The 20,898-nt window shown below is 40.5% G+C and overlaps 1 protein-coding gene across 5 annotated transcripts in view; it reads left to right on the top strand.

The window, feature by feature from the left end:
• Hk (potassium voltage-gated channel subfamily A regulatory beta subunit hyperkinetic) overlaps positions 1-20,898 on the top strand; it is a 134,088-nt gene that overhangs the window by 78,218 nt on the left and 34,972 nt on the right. For all 5 annotated transcript variants that reach the window (XM_089237728.1, XM_089237731.1, XM_089237730.1 and 2 more), the window contains exons 3-4: positions 16,032-16,160; positions 20,135-20,178. In XM_089237728.1, the coding sequence (XP_089093854.1) occupies positions 16,032-16,160; positions 20,135-20,178 (173 nt within the window). The remainder of the gene's footprint in view (positions 1-16,031; positions 16,161-20,134; positions 20,179-20,898) is intronic.

Raw genomic sequence — 20,898 nt, forward strand, 5'->3', positions numbered from 1 at the left:
AGATCACGCTCATCTTATAGTAAAGAGTTGATTTGAATAATCGTAGTATCGCCAAGACTAATTAAGATTGATTTTCTCTGGAATATAATCTCAATTTAGAATTTGATTAGACATTCGTCAGTACAAAATGTCGATAGGCGCAACGTCGTTTGCCTCTCAGTAGATGAGTTTCAGCGACGAGGCCGCAGATTGTATATTCTAGTAGGGTCCCTGCGAAAGCACCTAGCTGGTACATAGTCGTCATCAGCACCTCGTTTACGCTTCGTGCCAACCCATTTGGTATGGACATGATGAAGATTTTTTGTCCAGGAATTGGATCAGCTGGCGAAGTCGGCCGAAGTTGATGGGGCTCTGAAGTACGCGTCGCTTCCAGCAAAGCTTTCCATTATCCGGAATGTGGCCGAAATGGGACTGTTTAGTGTGCGGGCAGGAACACAGATAATGCTGTAATGTCCCGACTTGACCACAACGACACTTGTCATTGTTGGACTTTTTAAAACGTTCTAAATATACTGGTAACGGACCATACTCTGTAACCATAATAATCTTTTCGCGCGACCAAATGAAAGGATGCCAGCGAACATGCCGTTGGATTCTATATGCGTCTTTCTGGACGTTATGATCCCACTGTGCTTGCCACTTTCTCATGAGCTCACTCTTTAATTGGTATTTGACGTGGCTGCGTGGCAGTAAGTGTTGTTCCTCTGTGGTCGAACTAGTGGCATCCTTGGCCAAACGATCAGCCATCTCATTACCTGCAATTCCTGTGTGAATCGTAAAAGTTCACAATGGGCCAACTTGAAGATGGCCACCATGTCACATTGGACATTTCGCGATCTAGAGAGCGATGATAATTCAGCTTCCACACGTCATACAATCTTGATCTTGACATCCATGTATAGCTCGAACAAAGATATATTAGGCGTCGCTAACGTCCTCGCTGTACCATGTGGTGCCGCGCCGAAATCAACAATTCAATCGGAGCATCTTGCAAACACGTCCATCACTTAAAACTTCCATTGTTGCTTTTTTCCGGAACCGGTTTGGAGGACTGCAGAGAGCTGAGAAGAAAAATTAAGGTGTGAAGAAATAAAGCTTTTATATTAGGGACTGGACACTTATACAGAATCCAGTAAAACTACCCATAAAACCAGGGCCATTTTATGGCATGGACCCACCCGGGCCTCACCGCCTACATTTTGCAGCAGGTTCCCTAGGATGGGGGTTTTCCGCAGGCCCCTCTATATTAAATTTATAGTGTGAAAAAACAAAAAATGATGAAAACCATATCAGCCCCCCCCCCCGGGCTGCAGCTCTGTCAGTCCCACTCTTGTGGGGGAGGCCATGCCCGGAGGTCTCATGTCCATATGTGACCCTACCTCATGATATTTTGTATAGTACAATAAATTTTGAAAATAAGTAGGGAATATGTAGGCTGTTTATTTACACCTAAGTGTGAGACTACCATAGCATCATTTTACCCAGGGGGCCCCATGATGTTGAGACGGCCCTGAATAGAACTCGGACTAGCGGGGAGCTCAATAAATTCTAGCCCAGTAGTCGGAGACCAATCTTATTTGCAAAATTTTCGTTCAGTATAAATTCACTGAAAAAATCCAATACATATAAAGGATCTTTCTTCTAGATGAGGGCGGAAGACTCTGGGTAGGCCACGTGGCTCAGTGTTTCCACGAAAAAAAAATGTGGTTCAAAGGGGGGCCACGGGCGAAAAAAGGTTAAGAAACACTGATCTAGCTGGTATCTATGACTAATAACAATAGACCTTGCTAGTGAACTCTCAGGGAGTTTCCCGGTTCCACCCTAAGGGTACGTTTAATCCTTAAGCCGTATGCATAACTATTCACGGGGTCGAGTGAGGATGAGCACGAGATGAAATTTTGTATTTATTGTTCCCTCCCCCCCCCCACAACAAATTTCTAATCACTATTCAGTTGATCAATCACGGCCACCACGTGGGATAATGTTAACACGTTTCAGCCCTTGAGCCAGGGCCGGTCTTAGACCTAGTTGCGCCCGGTGCAAAAACAGTAGTCAGCGCCCCCTCCTCCCCACCCCAGGTGCTGATCCAGAGTCATGTGTCGGAGGAGGCAATTTTTGCTAGTCATTACTGTCCCGTATTTTACGGGACAGATTCATTCTACCATATTATCAAACTCGGTGTGTGGTGATCGTCCCCGTCGCCCATCTCCCCCCCCCCCCCTCTTGGTTGGATATTAAGGGACGAAGAAGTCGGAAAAGCTTTCTTCCTAAAATGGGGTTACCACCATTTAACTTGTAAACAAGCATAAAAACCCAACTTGTTTGATTTAAAAACATTAAAAAAACGTCGCACATTTATGCAGGGTACTCATCACAAAGGATCTATCTTCTTCATACTTATTTCAATTGAATTTTACGGTAAAATAAGTCTAGTTTCACGCGTAAGGGTAAAACTGATAATAAAAGTGGTTAAATGATAGTGATATTTTCGTGTGATTACTTTCATATTTATAAAACTCATGTGAACTTCATTTAAAATTATCCCTTTCAGACCCAGTACTAAGAAACGGAAGGGGCAGGCAAACGCCAGCTAAAGCACCGGGCTCTGCAACTTGGACGGTGACCCGAGTGGAATGGGGGGGGGGGGCACTTGTAACTCCTTTTTCTGAGCATAACCATTTCAAGAAAAGTCTGCCCCCGAGAAAGCACGCTACGGACCTGGGGAAGGGGCAGGGTCATCTTAAGAGTATCATGGGCCCCTTAGCCAAGTGGTTTTTCTGAGGCCCTGCCTAGTAAATTCTAGAAAATTTTAACTAGATCTCATTTTCGCGAGGCCCCTCTACTTGTGAGTCCATGCGTTAAAACGGCCCTGAGAAGGGGTTATTTTTCTCTCTAGATTTTTTTTTAACCTCAGGGACTTCGGCTTTAATTTCAACGATAACGCGAAATTCTCTTCCACCTAGTACCTTAACAAGGTGTAAAACAATGTCGTGAAGCATATTTTAGGGACAACGATCCCAATGGAATAAAGCAATATATATTTTGCTACTCACTTCTTTTTAGTTTAAAAAACAGAATCGGGGGGGGGGGGGTTGTCCATGATTGTAGGATCTGGTTTACAAAGCTGTTCAAAAAAATCAAATTGAACTTCCAACATACGTTCCTCATTAGTTTCTTGAAAGCAAAAAGATGTTTCAATGTCCACAATGGGACTTTTTAAAGTCCCACCTTTAAGTCACACCTTACCAGAGATACTGTCTAGGAGCCTCATAGGAAGCTTTACCGTTACTCACCGGCTGGGGCGGTCTTAGGGCAGGGCGACCGGTGCAATTTTCAAGTCACACACACACACACGTTGCACTTAGGGGCGGCTCGAGACAAAATCTCTACCCGAGCGGGACCCTTTTATGTCCCTGACTTCCCCTAATTAAAAAAACTTTTGTTTCAATCTTATATTTCCTCGTTTATGATTATCTTATAATCCTCGTTTTGATGCGTTCAAAGGAACGGCGATATTTTATGTCATAACATATCATGTCGAATTTGTTTCTGCCCTTTTACCTTGGATTTGGCGCTCCTCCTAGAGCGGGTAGAAATCATTTTCTTATTTTTCGCCCTTCTCATGTTTCGGTGCCCCTACGCATTTAGCGCCCGGTGCAATTGCACCGGTCGCACTGCCCTAAGACCGCCCCTGCCTGGAGCCCAGGATTTTTGCTTTATACTATAAAATTAGATAGCAGAAAGTGCAAAATTCAGAACGTAGTAACTCCCCCAAAGATCTTGGTTTAGAACTGGCTGTGCAAACGCGCCGGTAATTTCGGTTGTTTGGAAAATCCTTGGCCTGAGGGTCTCCGAACATCCCTCCCTTGGACCCCCAACATTTAAAAAAAATGATTAATCTTGTTCCTCCCATGGCCGACTCAGTTCAAGGCCATCAAAGCTAGAGGTCACGTGACTTTATCCGTCTGATCCTCGGGCGCATGGCCATTACCTACCTCCTTCACGTCACGAACATTCTATCTGAAGTGCTAGGGAAAAACGTAGGGAATATATTTATATGCGTAGGAATGTACTCATATTCGTAGGGTAATATACACTCATTGCCATAAAAATTTGCGCACCAAGAAATAATTGTGGGATCGAAACGAAAGTTGTCCTGAAGGTACATGTCGGGCAGATATGCCAATGATTAGAAATGCAGCGTGATTGCGCATTGCGTAATGCCACTAGAGGGCGTTGAACTTCGTTCTCCTTGGAGTATAAAACAGGTAAGCAGAGCTTGCTGGAGTGTATTTAATCGTTTGCAAAGGAAATGCTGAGGTAGACATGCCGTTACGCCGCCGTCGAAGACCATATGAGCAGTTGTCAGAGTTCGATAGGGGAAGAATCATCGGGATGATGGAAGCTGGGTGGTCAGCTCGGCGAGTAGCTCGTCAACTAGGCCGTTCTGATTTTACTGTGAGGAGGTGTTGGGACCAGTGGACAGAAGAGACGTCATTTACACGGCGACCAGGTTTAGGACGCCCTCGACAGACCAGTCGTCGAGAAGACCGTCACATCATCCGAAACGCACGGGTAGAGCCAACTGCCTCATTTGCCGCTATCCAGACACAGGCAGCAGCTTCACTACGGGCCCCTGTGTCTTCCCGAACCATCGCAAGGCGCCTGGCTGAAGGACATCTGGTATCGCGGCGCCCATTACGTGTGCTGCCAATGACACCCACCCACCAACGCCTCCGTTTGGAGTGGTGTCGAGCACGACGGGATTGGACTGCAACGGAATGGAACCAGGTCGTCTTCAGCGACGAATCGAGATTCAACTTGAGCAGTGATGGCAATCGTGTTCGTGTGTGGAGGCCCCGTGGTGAACGCTTCAATCCTGCCTTCGCTTTACATCGACACACCGCTCCCACAGTTGGTGTCATGGTATGGGGTGCCATTGCTTACGATACACGGTCACTCCTAATATTGATCCATGGCACAATGACAGCCCAGCGGTACGTCCATAACATCCTTCAGCCACATGTGTTGCCACTCATGGCAGGGCTCCCAGGAGCCATTTTTCAACAAGACAATGCTAGGCCACACACAGCAAGGATGTCACAAGACTGCCATCCGCCACATTACCACCCTTCCCTTCCCTGGCCTGCTCTATCCCCAGATTTGTCACCAATCGAGCATATCTGGGATCATTTGGGACGGCAAGTTGGACACCCTGCGAGGTTGGTCGAACTAGAGGCGCATTTACAGCAACTGTGGAACGAGATGTCTCAGGACATCATACGGAACTTGTATGCCTCAATGCCCGCTCGTATCGCATCGTGCATTCGCGCTAGAGGGGGTCCAACAGAGTACTAAAACTTCTGTTCATCTGTACTTTTTTCTGCAATAAATGATCCTTTTTCTTGGATTTTCTAATCACTTACTTATATCAACGTAGTACTTACATGTGTAAAATTTCGTTTCATTTTGACGACTTCTTCTGGGTGCGCAAATTTTTATGGCAATGAGTGTATTCAAATCTTAGGGGAATATATTCCTTAGATCGGACGGATGAAGTCAGGTGCTTCGTTGGCCTTGCGTTGAGTCGGCCGTAGTCCTCAACGGGGTCTTATAACGGGATTTTCGACTGTACTTACATTCGATTGCAAATAAAATACAGTCGAATCCCGTTGTAACGAACTCCAAGAGACCGGAGAAATTACTTCGTTATAACGACATTCCGTTACAAAGGAATTTTCCAGGTTTTAGCATTATTCCTATGTGAACGTATCCGGGCGATTAGAAAATTGTTCGCTAAAACGAGATTTTCCCTATAACTGTATTCGTTAGAACAGGATTCGACTGTATTTTTTGAAGTCATTTTTGAAAATTTGACTTCAAGAGTCGTGAGACCTCTTAAGAAGAATGTATCAAGAATTTTTTTTCGATCATCGATCATCTCGGTGGATTTTTATCCCCAATGTTGCGGAATATAAATCTCTCCCAGTGATACTACCCGCGAGTGGCGCAGGGGTAAGTTGCTCGTCTTCCACTATGAAGGTTACAGTCAAGGTTCGAATCAACAGAATAAAGTTCTTCACCTACTGATACTGGGGTGACCACCGATAGATGGCGCCTTCATTTCCCACCCAACTCTATTAGTTGGGAATTGCTGTATGGCATTATATGACCGGATTTGGTGTTGGGTAGAGTAGTGACATAGCATGACGCAAGATTTCCTCAAGGATGGAGGGGGTTCCACCACTTTTTTTCTTCCGAAAGAGAGGCATCTTTTACTGCAAAAAAGAAAACTGTCTCTTGTTTATAATATGTACTGGGTGTACCATAAATTCGTAGATAGTCTCAAAATTCATAAAATAGGAGGAAATGTATGTCAATGTGGTTTGCGAAAAAATGTTATTCTAGAGAATGGTGTTTTGTTGTTGTTCTTGTTTCTTAACCAAATTTTTGTCTATAGATGGCGCTGCGCGATAACCAATCACTGGAAATCACTGAGCTATAAGGAAAGTTTACTTACAGCTCAGTGCTGGAAATATACAAATCATAATCCTGTAAAATTGTACGATTAAAGCCGGTTTTTCCTAGGAGCAGGTTTCCTGTGCCGCGTGCAACGTGATTCGCCCAGCGCGACGCGCCGTCCACTCACCAATAAGAAAAACAGCATGACGGTTTTCCTACAGAGAGCAATACGGCTCACGACAGCGCTTTACGTCGGACGTTATTGGCCGACTGCTTCTGGGGGAGTCAAATGCGTCGTGCGCCGCGCGATTTCTCTTCACTTCTTGTATGTTTTCTTTCCCTTCTCTTCAAATCGGAGCATGCAGACGACAGAGTAGCTGATTCCAAGGTCACACATATACTATAATATAGCCGTCCTGATCTAATGCGCCACCCTAGGAAAGCACAAACGCGTAGCGTGATTATGTAACACGTTTCTGTTGGCGCAAAATTATCTAATTCGGTTCATGCTACGCACTAAAACCTATTCCTAGGAAACCCCAGCTTAGCAGCCCATTCCTGAATTTTTCTGTTACTGGCGTTACATAAGGTTTTCCTTGTGATGTTGACATTGGTGGATTAAGCACTATTAGTGAAGTTGTGTTTTACCTGAGCCACGAATCGCCGGCTGAAGCTATATGAACGTTTCGCACTTACAAGAGATTGAAGAAAGGTCCGGATTTCCAATCGTTTACACTTCAGCGGCACAGAAGTGCAAAAACTTGGTTATTGCACAAATGAAACAGGGTGACATGCGTTGTGTCTACTAATTCAGAGAGGTGGGCGTTCGGTTAGGAGGAGGAGGACATAAATAAGTGCAGCACTCTCTATTACGAGCTAAATTTTTTTCTGTACTTGGGAAAAAAACCTTGTTGAAAGTAACTTTTTCGCAAACTGGTATCCAAATATACTAATTCTTCCAATTTGTATGACTTTTCAAACTATTCACTAATTTATGGGACACCCTGCATATGTTAACTTGATATGATCTAATTTTGTTTTAGGCCACGCGATTGCACTATAAAAGTTTATTAAAGTTCTCTCTCTCTCTCTCTTACATTCCAGCGAATGTAACGAATAAGCTTATTGGATGTTTTTTTTTCCCTCAAGCTTTATCAAAAAGCTTTTACAAAACTTCAATAGTGCAATCCCGGCCTTACCCAAAATCATGAAACAACCGTAGAATTTTTATTCCCCTTTGTTTATCCTTAGGCTGGGATTACACTATAAAAGTTTTTGATTATGAAAAGTTTTTATCAGCCACCTCGTTGAGCATTTTGCCTGTTGTGGCGTTGTATTTGTATTTGTATTTGAAAAGTTCTTTTAGAAAACTTGAAAAATGTAACCGTCAAACCGAAAGATACTCAGGCCACATCGCCATATGGCAATATCGGCTTATTGTCCACACGGACTGGATACCTCTGGCAATTTATTCATAAAAAAAAGCATACATTACAAAATATAGATTACAATCATAACAACTATAAAACCATAATCTAAGTGTAAAGTCAATTGCGAGATCACAAATCTACGTATACAATCGAAAATCAAACATATAATCCTATATATTCCATATTAAATCTTAATTCGAATATAAAGTCCTAAATCACATATTGAAATCAATAATAAATCAGATAAAATTCATAATCGATTTCATCCTCAATTTAAATCGTTCGATTTCCATGACATTATACTGGTCTTGTGCTATCAGTCCGTCTTCTTTGTAGTTGATCAGTTTCTTTTTTCTTTGTGAGCGGCGAGGTGGTGCAGTTTGTACTTGTGCTATAGGCTGATAAGGCGTCCGTGGGATCACTTTGTCTTCAATAAGATCATCTTGTAACCAATAAGATCATCAGTTGCATTTGCTGGAGTATAAGAGATGCGCTTATTAGTTGCGTTTTTCAAGTTTTATAAGAGAACTTTAATAAAACTTTTATATTGTAATCCCGGCTTAAAAATAATGGATCTTGTGGGACACCCTGCATATATTAAACTTCTTTCTTGAATGAAGTAAAAAATCACCTCGATTATAACGTTAATTTTTTTTCCCCCAAAATTCTTGAGGGAAGAGAAAACTCTATTTTACCCCGCAAATATATATATTCCACACCCATAATTATGATGGGACACTCGTATGTGTTGTGGGATATTTATTCTTCGGACATATTTCATCCCACACACAGACACACTTACTTAAATACTGTGTTTCTTGAAATTTGGGTGACAAATATGTTTGTTTAGCTACACAAAAAAAATAGGAAGTGAGGATGTGTGCGAGCGGAAAGAGGTTCAATACGTTTTGAAGAGGAGGAGGAGGAAAAAAAAGTGAATCATACAAATACATGTATAGGAAAAAAATGAAAAATACTGAACTGGTAGAAGTGTTGTTGGCATGATGCCAGCTGGAACAGTGAGCATATCGATACAAGGCTTAAGTTTTTATATAGGACAGGAAAAAAAAAAAAATTTACCCCAGTGTCTGCGCGTGTGTGTGTGCTTCGACCACATATTAAACAGTATGTTGTTTGCCAAATACAAAATAACAACAACAAAAAATTATTATTTTTATACTTTTTCGGATTTTAAAGATTGTCTCCGGTGGTGGTGGCAGCGACTTATCGATTGATGAGCGTTGAAAAAAAAGTAAAACATATTTATGTGTGTATGGATTGAACACTCGCAGTACTTGGGCGAAAAACCTAGTTCTCTTTGCAAAATGTGGTTTTACTGCGAGACATGACTGTAAGACTTTACTTGTGTTTAAATCGCAAATTATTTCGAACGGAATACAACGGTGATGACCAGGGCCGTAACTAGAGGGTGGCATGGGGGCAACTACCCCAGGCGGAAGTTTCAGATGGGAACAAAGAACACCATTACAAAATTATCGAATTTTAAAGTTGTGAGAGGGCGACAAAAATCCTAGTTACGGCCCTGGTGATGACCTTCTATGATAGGCAGGGCCGCAACTAGGATGGGGTTGCAGGCGGGTCTGTTGCCCCCGGGCGCCGGACCAGAGGGAGCGCAAATTTCACTCTTTAAACTCTTCTTCAACATTAGGAGGAGGAGGCGCCGCAGGAAACACAGAGGAGGCGCCAAAATTCATGATTGCCCCTGGTGACAGAGGATGCGCAACCTCTTCACTCCGTGAGCCAAGTATACGGTATTTCTGCAGCTCGCTTGCCAGAAACTTGAATGTACTTTATAAGGTGATCGTATGACCTGTATTTTACGAGACATTCCGGGAATTTCGGACTCCCAAATTTTCCCTTAAGTATTCAATGAAATCAAGAATTGAAGCTATTCCCCCAATTTATAAACTATAATATGGTAATTATGACTCTACCATAATTAATTATTGTCATGTAAATACAGTCGATTCCTGTTATAACGAACTGCAAGAGACCGGATAAATCACTTCGTTATAACGAAATTTCGTTATAACGGAATTTCAGGTTGTTTGCACATTGTTCTTATGTATAATTATTTGAGGAATTAGAAAAGTGTTCGTTAAAACGAGGTTTTCGCTATAACGGTATTCGTTAAAACGGGATTCGACTGTATATTTATTCTATGTAGTTGTCAAACATGTAGGTGGTGTGGTTTTTTTTTGTTTTTTTTTTGGTGAATTACATTTTTAGCCATCGCAACTTGCAGTCATAGACGGAGATATGGGGGGTGTTGGAGGCATTCTGCCCCCCCCCCCGCCGGTCAAATGTGGAGTCGACTGGTCTAATGTATGTATGTAGGATTTTATTTTCAGTTCTCTTTATTGTCGGTAGATGGCGCTGCAGCACGCAAGTGAATGAGTTATATTGTAAAGATTAGTGGTGGCAACAGTGAGTTTGCCGGGAGGAGGAAAAGGCCACGTCTTTTTTTTTTTTTTTGTATGTCTGTTGTATGTTTTGTGCGCGTAATAAATGTTTCAAAAATGGAGGCTGTGTGTTTTTCTCTGTGAAGAGCCCACATATATGAATTGACATCATCATCATTGTGCCAACCAGAAATAATGGCGATGTCCCGTCCCGTCCCCCAGACTTCCAAGTCTGTCTCCGCCTATGCTTGCAGTAGCCATCATTTCCCGCAATTGGCGATTTTTTTCGGAAGTTTTAGTGATTGTTGGAAACTTTAATTTCGTTTGACAACTTTTTTGGCTGTACTTGGGGACATCCCAGATGGATCCCAACGATTCCCCGTATTTTTATGAAGGAAATATGGTCAGCGTTGGTTGTATCGTGGTGTGTGTGTATTGATACTTTTCTACTGGAACATCTCTGGTGGGCCGGAGGTTGTGCAAAAGTTGTAAATGAAAGGTTGTACTGAAGTAAACAAAATTTTATGGAAAAACTCTGTAAAGCCATAGCTACATTCGTGTCAAGGCTGGCCCAATACGTTCCATGGGCAAGTAGTGTGGCCGCTCCACCATTGGCAATATTCGTCACATGAAGGAGACTGGTCGAAGAACACCAACAGTCACAACGCGGAGAGTGTTCTAGGAAAACCGGTTCTGCTCTTGCATTGGTGAATATTCGACAAGAAAAATTGGGCCAAGCTGTGCCAGTATGTAGCCAGCCTATGCCGCTACTACTGCAGCTTTGCATCAGGAAAAGGCAAATATTGGATCTTAAGCAAATATTTGCGAATGACTATTGGACCAGCCTTGACACGAGTGTGGCTCTGACTTAACGCAAAGCAGATTCTTCGATATTAAAAACACTTTTTGCTGGAGTTGCTGTATAGCAAAAGTCAAAATAGGATTTTTTGAGGGGCTGGTTCTTGTCTAGGTGAAATAAACAGTTGGGTTTGTTCCCATGCAATTTTTGCTTTAGCATCCTTTAAGGGTGTGCAACTTGTTCAATCTACGGGTCAGGTAGCTAACACTTGCGGCCACAAACTGATGTGGTGTGAGCATTGATATTTGTTTATGAACACCTCCGCATGTCGCATTTGGCCCACGGGAAAGAGGTTGTGCATCCTCGCTTAAGAACATTAATTTTGCATTTTCTATTTTCCCGTTACCACTTATCCCTTCTGGAGAAACCGCGAGACACCCAGGCTCTGTCGCAAGAAGCAACGTAAGCACTTCGCCCCCCCCCCCGGAGGGGGGGAAACAGGGCATCGCCGGTAAAACCAAAATTTATTGATACGTCAAAGATTACATATAGTGCAAAGAAATCAAAAATTATGTAAATCGAAGAATCAAATTAATCAAGTTAAAGTAAAGTGCAACGGGCACGGATAATAAATAATCATGGAAAGTTGTATAAAAATCGTATCGCAAAAGGCGCAATCAGAAATTTGATTGATCAAGGATTGTATCAAATGACAAGGACAGAGCATCTCATTGCGCTCGGGCAGTTCAATGCAGTCAGTCTAATTTCTCCGAGACGTCATTAATTAGGTTTGGGATTCATCCTGCTCCTCGCTCGCAAACAGTGCCACCAGCGCACTGTCAGGGTGAAGACGCGACGATCTCCTTAACGGCGCTGGTACCGGAGTTGCAGGAGCTGGAGGAGACGGATCCCTTATCTTCTCGGGATGTTCCTCAAGGAATTTCACCATTTTTCTTATCTTTTCCTTTGATTCCTCTCGACGTAGTATGCCAAGCATCCATGGTCTGTGTAGATGGGCAGTCGGCGAACGGAAGTGATAGGGTGTCGTTTCTGGACAGCACTTATCTCTTCTAATGACGTTTAATCCCTTCGCGTACAGGGGCGAGATATCTAGTCTGTGAGTAGCTGCAACAAATATATTTGATCTCTCTCTTCCTCCCATAGAGACCCCCCCCCCTTCCTCGTTGTTAGTCCTTTAAACGGGAATTCTTTTTCCATTTACACACAAGAAGCATTATCTTTATTTTATTTTCTATTAAGAGAAGATTTGAGTCAATGGACAGTTTAGAATTATCCATCACAAAGCCGACTAGCAAAAAAAAAATCGTATTTTTTCAGGAATACTGTATATATAAATTAAGGTTGCCACGTTTCGAAACTATGAAATGAGGTCTCACACGTTTTGCCAACATTACTCACCTCTGTTTTCAACAGATGGCGACACTACACTGTCAAAAGACAAGAATAGTTTTCCAACAAAAAACCGAAACAGTGTGCTTTTCCTATTTTTTCTTCCCCTGACTATCAGATCCACCTATCCCATACTAATTGCATTACTGCCACATTCAATCTCGTGATTGGCAATTATGAGCCTACCATTACCTTTTCCAACTTGATCAATTTTGTGCATAATCGATGAGGTAAGTACTCAACTTCAATTGGGGGTCTGGGGTTATCCAATTGCAACCCGTAAAGCTAGCCTTTCCTTTAAGAACAAAATACTGAGTTTTCAAAACTTACAAAGTACAAAAATTCTAGAATCTGTCACTTTCAATTTGATGGAGGAAACGCACGTCTCAGACACTTATGAATGGGTTAAGAATCCACACGTGACACTCCCTGGCATGCACCAATTCGTAAGAAATTCCTCAGAGGAAAGAGAAACTTTTGTGAGTTGTGTAGGCCTATATCTAATTTAATCGTGCGTGTGTAAGTGGTCATGTAAGGAGCATGTGGTAATATGTAGTCGCTAATTCAACTCACTGTACATGGATAGGTATTAATTGAAAAGTATTTACATCTATTGGTAATAGCCACCCGGCATTTTGACAGATGTCTAATAGACTATGTCGGGGGATTTTTAACCTACTTACTAATTCACCAAACACCACTCTGGCCGCTATATTACAATTTATTGCCATTAATGAGATGGGTTGGAAATGAAGGCGCTATCAATCGGTGGTCACCTCAAGCTCGTTAGGAATAATATCTTTTCTATATCCTCCCTCGGGTTTTAACCTGGGACCCTGACAGCAACATTCACGGTGGTAGACGAGCATCTTACCACCACGCACTCGGGTTCTCGGGGATTCTTAACCTATGGGTCACGACTTGGTGGTTGCATTTCCAAGTTTTATAAAATAACTTTTATCAAACTTTTATAGTGTAATCCCGGCCTAAAATGATTTCACTACCCAAAATCAGAGAAGAGTATGAATTTCATTATCAAATTATTTATTTTCTTTCTTTCAAACCGAGCAAAACTCCTGCAGTGCCACCTGATTCGATGCTGCCACCTACATTTCAGAAGTGAAGTGTAATAATTGAATATTTGTACCATTGTAGACATGTTGCTTTCTGTGGCGAGACTTTTTTTAATGCGAGATGGGCTCGCATTCATGCCTCGAAGTTGGGAACCATAAAAAAAAACTTCAGCCGACCACCACCTCTATTCCTAAACCACACTTGCACTTCGTCCATATTCCTCTGCGTAACTTCTAACGAATTGGTAAATAGTGGATTATGCGTGTACGTAAAGTGAACCTAACGTGAAGTTTGTTTCTGTGTAATGCTTTTTTTTTTTAATGTGTAGTGCGGTCATCTGTCATCAATTTTTCTAGCTATGAGTGAAATATGATGATTAAATAATTGTACCGATGTAGGCCCGTTGCTCTCGGTGTCGGGACTTTTTAACGGAGAGATAGGCTCGAATTTGCGCATTGAAGTTGGGAACCACAGAAAACCAACTTCAGCCGACCACCACTGTGGAGACGGTGGCTGAAATTTTTTTGACTGCTTCCCATGAAAAAATATGGTATTAGTTTGCTGGAGAGACATGAACAAATATCGATTAAATCAAAAAAAGCCAAATATTTTTCATCCTCACAAATGTTATTTAGTATCTTAATTATTGCGAACAGTCATCGGCGTCGTTATTACTTCATAGCGAGACGTGAATTTCAGGTTTTTCAACCGATCAGCAACGACGTTTCATTTTTTAGGTCATAAAAATCCTAGCCCTCGTTATTACAATTAAAAAAAAACTTCATCATCACTACCATAAGTGGTGTTCAATGTTGAGACTAGACGGCAGCACAAACACTATGAATTATAGCATCTATTTTTTTGTCTGCTTCTTCCCATGGTATCTGTTTTGGACGTCTCCTTACGTGCTCAAAAAAATACTGAACTTACAGACCAGTTCAGTTTGTTGGTTTTGGTTATAAGAAGCTGAACTGAATGGAAAATTTCACTTCCTTCTCCCGAAAAATATGAAAAATACATTCCTTTTTAATAATGAGTGTTTTAATGAAAAACACTTGAATTAGTAATATACTCAATCGTAATAATAGAAATTTCTCGAATTATGAGCACCACATTATAATTTTTAAATTCTGTCAGCAGAATGACAGCTTCCGTGTCCCGTTCGTGTCTTAACAAAGTATGGTCAGAAAAATGTACGCGTATTTTCCTCAGTTCAACCAAATGATTGGTCAAGGCCGCCGTTGTTTACAAGAAACGAAATCTGAAATTGTATGGGTGTTAAGATTTCTGTATGAAAAATATTGCTACAAATCGTGGAGCAAGTGCCGTCTTAACCCATGGGCTCACGAAGCACTGCCCGGGGAAGGGGGGATCAGGGGTTCTCCTGATAATAAGATCTGGCAAAAGTTTTCGCGATTGAGAGTGTGAATTAGTAAGCAGAGGTATTTCTGGACAGGTATAGGGAGGCCTCAGAAAAATCTCTTTGCCCGGGGGTCCATGATGCACATTAGACGGCCATAGGCGGAGATAGACTTGGAAGTTTGGGGGGGCAAGGTCATTATTCCTGGGGGGCACGATGATGATGATGTCAATTCATATATGCATTAGATCAGTCAACTTCACTTTTGACGCTGGGGGGATAATGCACGCCCCCCGTATCTCCGCCCATGAAGACGGCCCTGCGTAGAGCAAGATCCCTGGAAAGTATATTTTTTGAAGACCCCCCCCCCCTCCCCCCCTTTGGCCAGGACTTTTTACAAGCTCTCTATGGTAAATTTTCGTGTGTAAAATCAAAACATTCTTTCAGGACCTGTTTCCTCATAAGTTAGGACTCTGGGCAAATATGAACTTTCTGGGTTCCTTTTACATTTTGTTCTTTGAGGCAGAGGCCTGTGCTTATAATACAAAGTAGTGGCGTCGGAGCTGGGGGTGCTTTGGGTGCTTGAGCACCCACTGAATTAATTCAAGAGATCAATGTTTCCTACATAATAAGACGAGCACCCACAAGCTTCAAACAATTTCTGATGAATGCTGTGCTGCCATTTTCGGTGCCCATATTCTATTTCCACACGTTTGAAAGCTAACACTTTAGAGTCGCCAAAAGACCAGATCCTTGTCGCAATCAGAAATTGAAAATTTGGCCGAAACCTTGCTTATGGAATCTCAGTTGAATTCAAAAAACTTGTCTTTACATGCTATGCATGATGGGAGGAACTGTTTGGGTGATATGAATGAAGCTTTAGGTCTCGCTTTCATGAGTGACAGCCAAACAGCTTGGAATGCTTCTGTCCAAATATAAATGATGAGAGACTGGGGAAGCCAGTTATGTTTTTTAATATAGTTTTGCTTAAAAGTGATTATTATTTCTAATTTGATTATCAGTGAATTTAATATTAATAAATCATGTTAATAAGCTTCGTGAAATTTCAACAGCAACCGAGCTCCTATTGCAATCCTGGAATGCATGGAGGAAGGTCTACTGTCGAGTGAGGCCAGCTCGATGGCCACAAATCCACCCAGCCGCCAAGTGTCTCTGTCCTGTCCTGCGGCGATGAAGTACAAGTACGTATTAAACTACTTCATATATATATTATCATTGAAATTACTTGTTTTTTTTAGATCAAATTTGTTGTTGATGAGGTAAACTACATCCTTAACCCTTTCAATACTAACGGGATACATGCACCCAGTGGCCAAAAATTAGGAACATCCTACTACTCATCACCAATATCGTGTGGGGCCTCCTCTGGATTTGATGACAGCAGATATTCTTCTAGGAATACATTCTACAAGTTGCTGAAACTGTTGAGGAGGAATATTAGCCCATGCTAATGAAAGGGCAGCTCTTAATTCTCTCAGATTATAAGACAGTGTTTTGGAGCTTTAACAGACCTTTTAACCTCATCCCGCAAATGCTCAACTGAGTTGAGATTGGGTGACTGGGGGGGGGGGGGGTATTGAAGCAATTTAAACTCTGAATCATATTCCTTAAACCAATCTGAGATAATTCCAGTCCAGTTCCTTAAACCAATCCGAGATAATTTTTTTATCAGCAAATCAGATTTAGTATGTTTTCACATGTGCTGCACGACCAGGTCAAAGTTTGAATGAGGGGTATTCCTAATTTTTTTGGGGCCGCTGAGTGTGTCCCAGTAAATGTAAAAAATATCAGTCTTGAAAGGATTAAATTAGATTCGCATGGCCTAATATGCCATTACAAATGTCAACTCAACTTTTTCCCAATACCAGTAGCTAATGTCATCTGGAGATATTCGGTAAAGCTGATTGTGTAACAGAACGGAATTAAAATTATTGCTGGCTATGGCAAATTGGGCAATAGAAAAACACTGCAAAACTGATAGATGTTGCACTAACATAAGTATCATTGGGCTTTTGACTTTACTTTTCATGTTAAAATTTTGAGTTTGATCGTTTTTTATAAAAACTGATTGAATATGTGAAGGAATAAATTGTTAAACAACATCATGCAAGTCGGTAACACATCAACCAATTGTGCAACAAACAATCTTGCCAATAGAATTTGTTTTATTTAATTGATGCTGAATGGCCCTTTGTTGTACATTGAGTGAATTGAGATGTCTGCCCATATGTGTGATCGGGGTGGATCTAGAGCTCGCTGTGGGAGGGGGGGGGTGATTGTTCGAATTGTTTTGCAAAGGTATCCATACATCCCATGTTTTCCGAGACAGTTCTGGTTTTTTTCTGTTCCCCCCCCCATTTTTACAAGTAAAATGTTTATCCATGAGGTTAATTCAGGCGCAACGACCTTTCATGTTACATAAACACCGATTTTTTGCTTGTTTGTATGGGAGAAATAACTTCAGAAAAGTAGAGAGAGCTTTCAGTAATTCAAGACTTCCTTGTTTGATTCGGGTCCCTGGGTTCAGGCCCCTGGTGACCCACCTGCCAAAACGCCATGGACTGGTTTCCACTTATTTCGGAAACTGAGCATTTTGTTAAACAGAAATATTTAATAAGAATTTTTGAATTAAAAATTAACCAAGGGGTTGTCAGGTTGATCATGTCGTCGGATTTTGGGTCGCAGTCGAAAAGGGTTAAAAAACCCTCTGCGTTAAGATGAAAATATATAAATTCTTGATTCAGTGAAGAAGAAAAAAATTTCTTTATTGCATAAAATAATCAGAAATGTTCTAGTCTTCCAGAGGAGATTGGAGTTTTTCCTTGTGCCATGAATTATGAAGATCCTAATTTACTATATCTAGCATAGAAAGAAATTTTCCTTTAAAATGCAAGTTTCTTTTCGAGAAAAACAGTCAACGGAACAAAATCTAAAATTTTCAGTTAATATTTATGAGTGTAATCTTCTTTGGAAAAGTTTTGCACCTAATTAAATAATTCATTTTTCATGAGATTGCTTATTTAATAAGGGAAAGAGTATATATATATATATATATATATATGTATGTATGTATGTATGTATGTATGTGTGTGTCATCCTCTTCTTTTCCCCGATGAGAAAAATAAACTGCTTTTTTCAATTATTCGGGTCATAAATTATGTATGCGATATATTTAAATTGTCATAGATTCTGTCGTAAATATTGAGTCTATTCGCTTTCAATAACATAATTTATTGAAAATATATTCCGTTTTATGTATCTCTTGCTTACTCCACATAGCATTCACTATAGTATGTTTGTTTAAAGTTAATTTTTAATGATGTTTGGATGTTTGAAATATTTATTTTAAAGGATATTTAAGAGCTCACAAATCTTGTATTAGATTTTGATTAGGAGGGTTATCGTTAATATTTTTCCTGTGTCTGTACCATTTCCTACAAATTATTTTTCTGCGTTAAGTTTTTGAGCAGATATTAAATTGATTCAGTTTATTAATATTTAACTAATTCGGATCATGTATATTTACTTGCACTTTCGCTGATTTGTGCAAAATCTCTGATTTTTAAAAATAGTCGTATAATCTGCAGAAAAGGATGATACTTTGGTCACATGTTTTGGAGAAAATGCTGATATTTCTACTCTCTCCTGTAAACTTTCTTCAAAAACATTATTTTTAAGAAATACTTATTTTTTCATTGAAGTATGGAAAAAAATTCTGTAGATATTTACTCTTGGTTGGCCTCATGGGTGACTCCTGAAGAGGGTGCAAAGGGGAACGTCTCTAGAAAATTTTGAATTATTTAATTCTTCAAAGGAATTTGATACAAACTTGGTGAAATTCAATTTTTTTTTCAAATGAATTTAATGGAATTAAAGAAATATTTCAAAATCAATAATTGAAAAAAATGTGTCCCATAAAATACTGATCGTGTCATATGACCAGTGGAGGATATGTAGAAAGGCATGCCCTGGAAGCGTTGAACAGCAGAGCCTTGGTAGTTAGAATTTGAGAAAGGGAATAGTTAGTTATACAAGATTCCTCAAAAAACTGCTTATATTTTAGAGGTGATGATTAAGAGAGAAAAAATTCATCTCTGCCTCCATGGGGACTTAAACCCGTCTCTCATTTGCTGGATGAGTGCTCTACCCCTAAGGTATGGAAACAGAATATTTCTCCCTTGGAGCATATATATATGTTGAAAAGGTTAGTTAGCCTATTCATTTTAACAGTAACATATACACATTGTTATACCACTTCTGTACACTAAAAAAAGGTTTCAAAGGTTTTTTTTACTCCCATTCTTTGTAACATCGATGTTACAAATAACCTGGCAAGAAATGTTATACAGGCTTGACATCCTCCACGTCACACTAAAGATGCTCATGTAGAAATTTTGTAGCAAGTTATAAGAAAACAGTGAAACCTTTTCTTTCAAATTCTTTAAACTTTCCTGGTTTTTAAAACTTTCCTGATCCGTGCATTATAGCTGCCACAGTATATTGGCCAAGTTAAGTTAGGACTTCTGGACCACCCTGTATACTGTTTAAATTTTCGGGGACCCCGAAAATCATGAAGCCTTAAGCAAATGCCATATTTGCCTGTGGTTAAATCGTGCCCTGCACGTATCATAATAAAATGCTGAACAATTTTGCCCCCCCCCCCACCCCAGAATTTTCTGTCACGAGCTGCCACTAGTTGGCTTATAATCTCCTCTAATAAATTCAGATATTATTTAGCATGTAATTCCCCAGATTATAAGTAGGAAATCACAATGATATTCAGACAATTCACATTGCATTTCCTCCATTAAATACCACTTAATTTTTAGGGAATACAAATCAGAGTATCATTCATTCTTTCAAAAATAGTTGCATGAATCTGGTATAGAACAGAATCATTCTGAATATAGAAAAACTTTGAAAAAATTACGAAATAAAATTTTTTCTGTATCGCATCTTTGAACAATGAGTATTACAGGAATGTCCAGTGATGTGAGACACAAGTGGTCCGTCAAATTGTTCCAGACATTTTACTGGTCCTTTTTCTACGAAAGGTTGAGAAACAATCTCTTACATCATCATAAGAATATGTAAGCAAGAAAAATATTTTCAATTGAATTGTTATTAATATTTTATTCTGCCTTCTTCTTTGCAGAAACCTTGGTAAATCAGGTTTGAGAATTTCTGCTCTGGGACTAGGTAAGTGTGAGTTATAAGAATGTGTATGTTCATTCACAGATTATATACAGGGTCTTTGTAATTAAAGTTCCACTTTGAAATGGCCATAAAAGGAAAACTACTGGACAAAATGTTATCAAACTTGGTAATAGTTTACAAGAGATCATGGGACTCAATTTTCCACAAAAAAATAAATAAGCGTGTGCGTGTGGTTTTTTAACTTTATGCTGAGGGCCAATGACACCGCCACAGGGTTTGAGGAAAATGATGGTAAAGTTTGAAGCCACAAGTTTGTTATCTGTTGCACCGGCGGGAAAGGAAGCCTTTTTCTGTGGAAACCGATGTGGCTGTTGCATTAGCAGTAGGCAGGGGTAGGAACTCTGCGCCAATTGCGCTGCACTGCGCCAAAATTAACATCTTGCGCCATCCTGCTGCAATAGTGTATTTTCGTATTTTTCTGCACCAAATAGCGAATTTTGCTTCATTATGCCTAGAATTTCGGATAGGACGCCAAAAAATTTTTGTTCCTGCTTGCTGCGAAACGATTCTTTCTGACAAGAGCGTGTTTATTCCACTGTACTTAAACTATCGCCCCCTCATCGGGCTTTCCATCGCGATACTCCGATAATATCCGTGATCGTGGAACTGAAGATAGTTAGCAGTGGTCTTCAGCTTTAAAGTGCAAATGCGAGTGTTTCCGTTTTTAAAAAAGTCTCCACTGAAAGCAGCAGAAATTACTGT

This window comes from Pholcus phalangioides, unplaced genomic scaffold (assembly GCF_987345545.1).
Source record: "Pholcus phalangioides strain wild (caught in Gottingen) unplaced genomic scaffold, Ppha-v1.0 ptg000010l_1, whole genome shotgun sequence".
NCBI classification, from domain to species: domain Eukaryota; kingdom Metazoa; phylum Arthropoda; class Arachnida; order Araneae; family Pholcidae; genus Pholcus; species Pholcus phalangioides.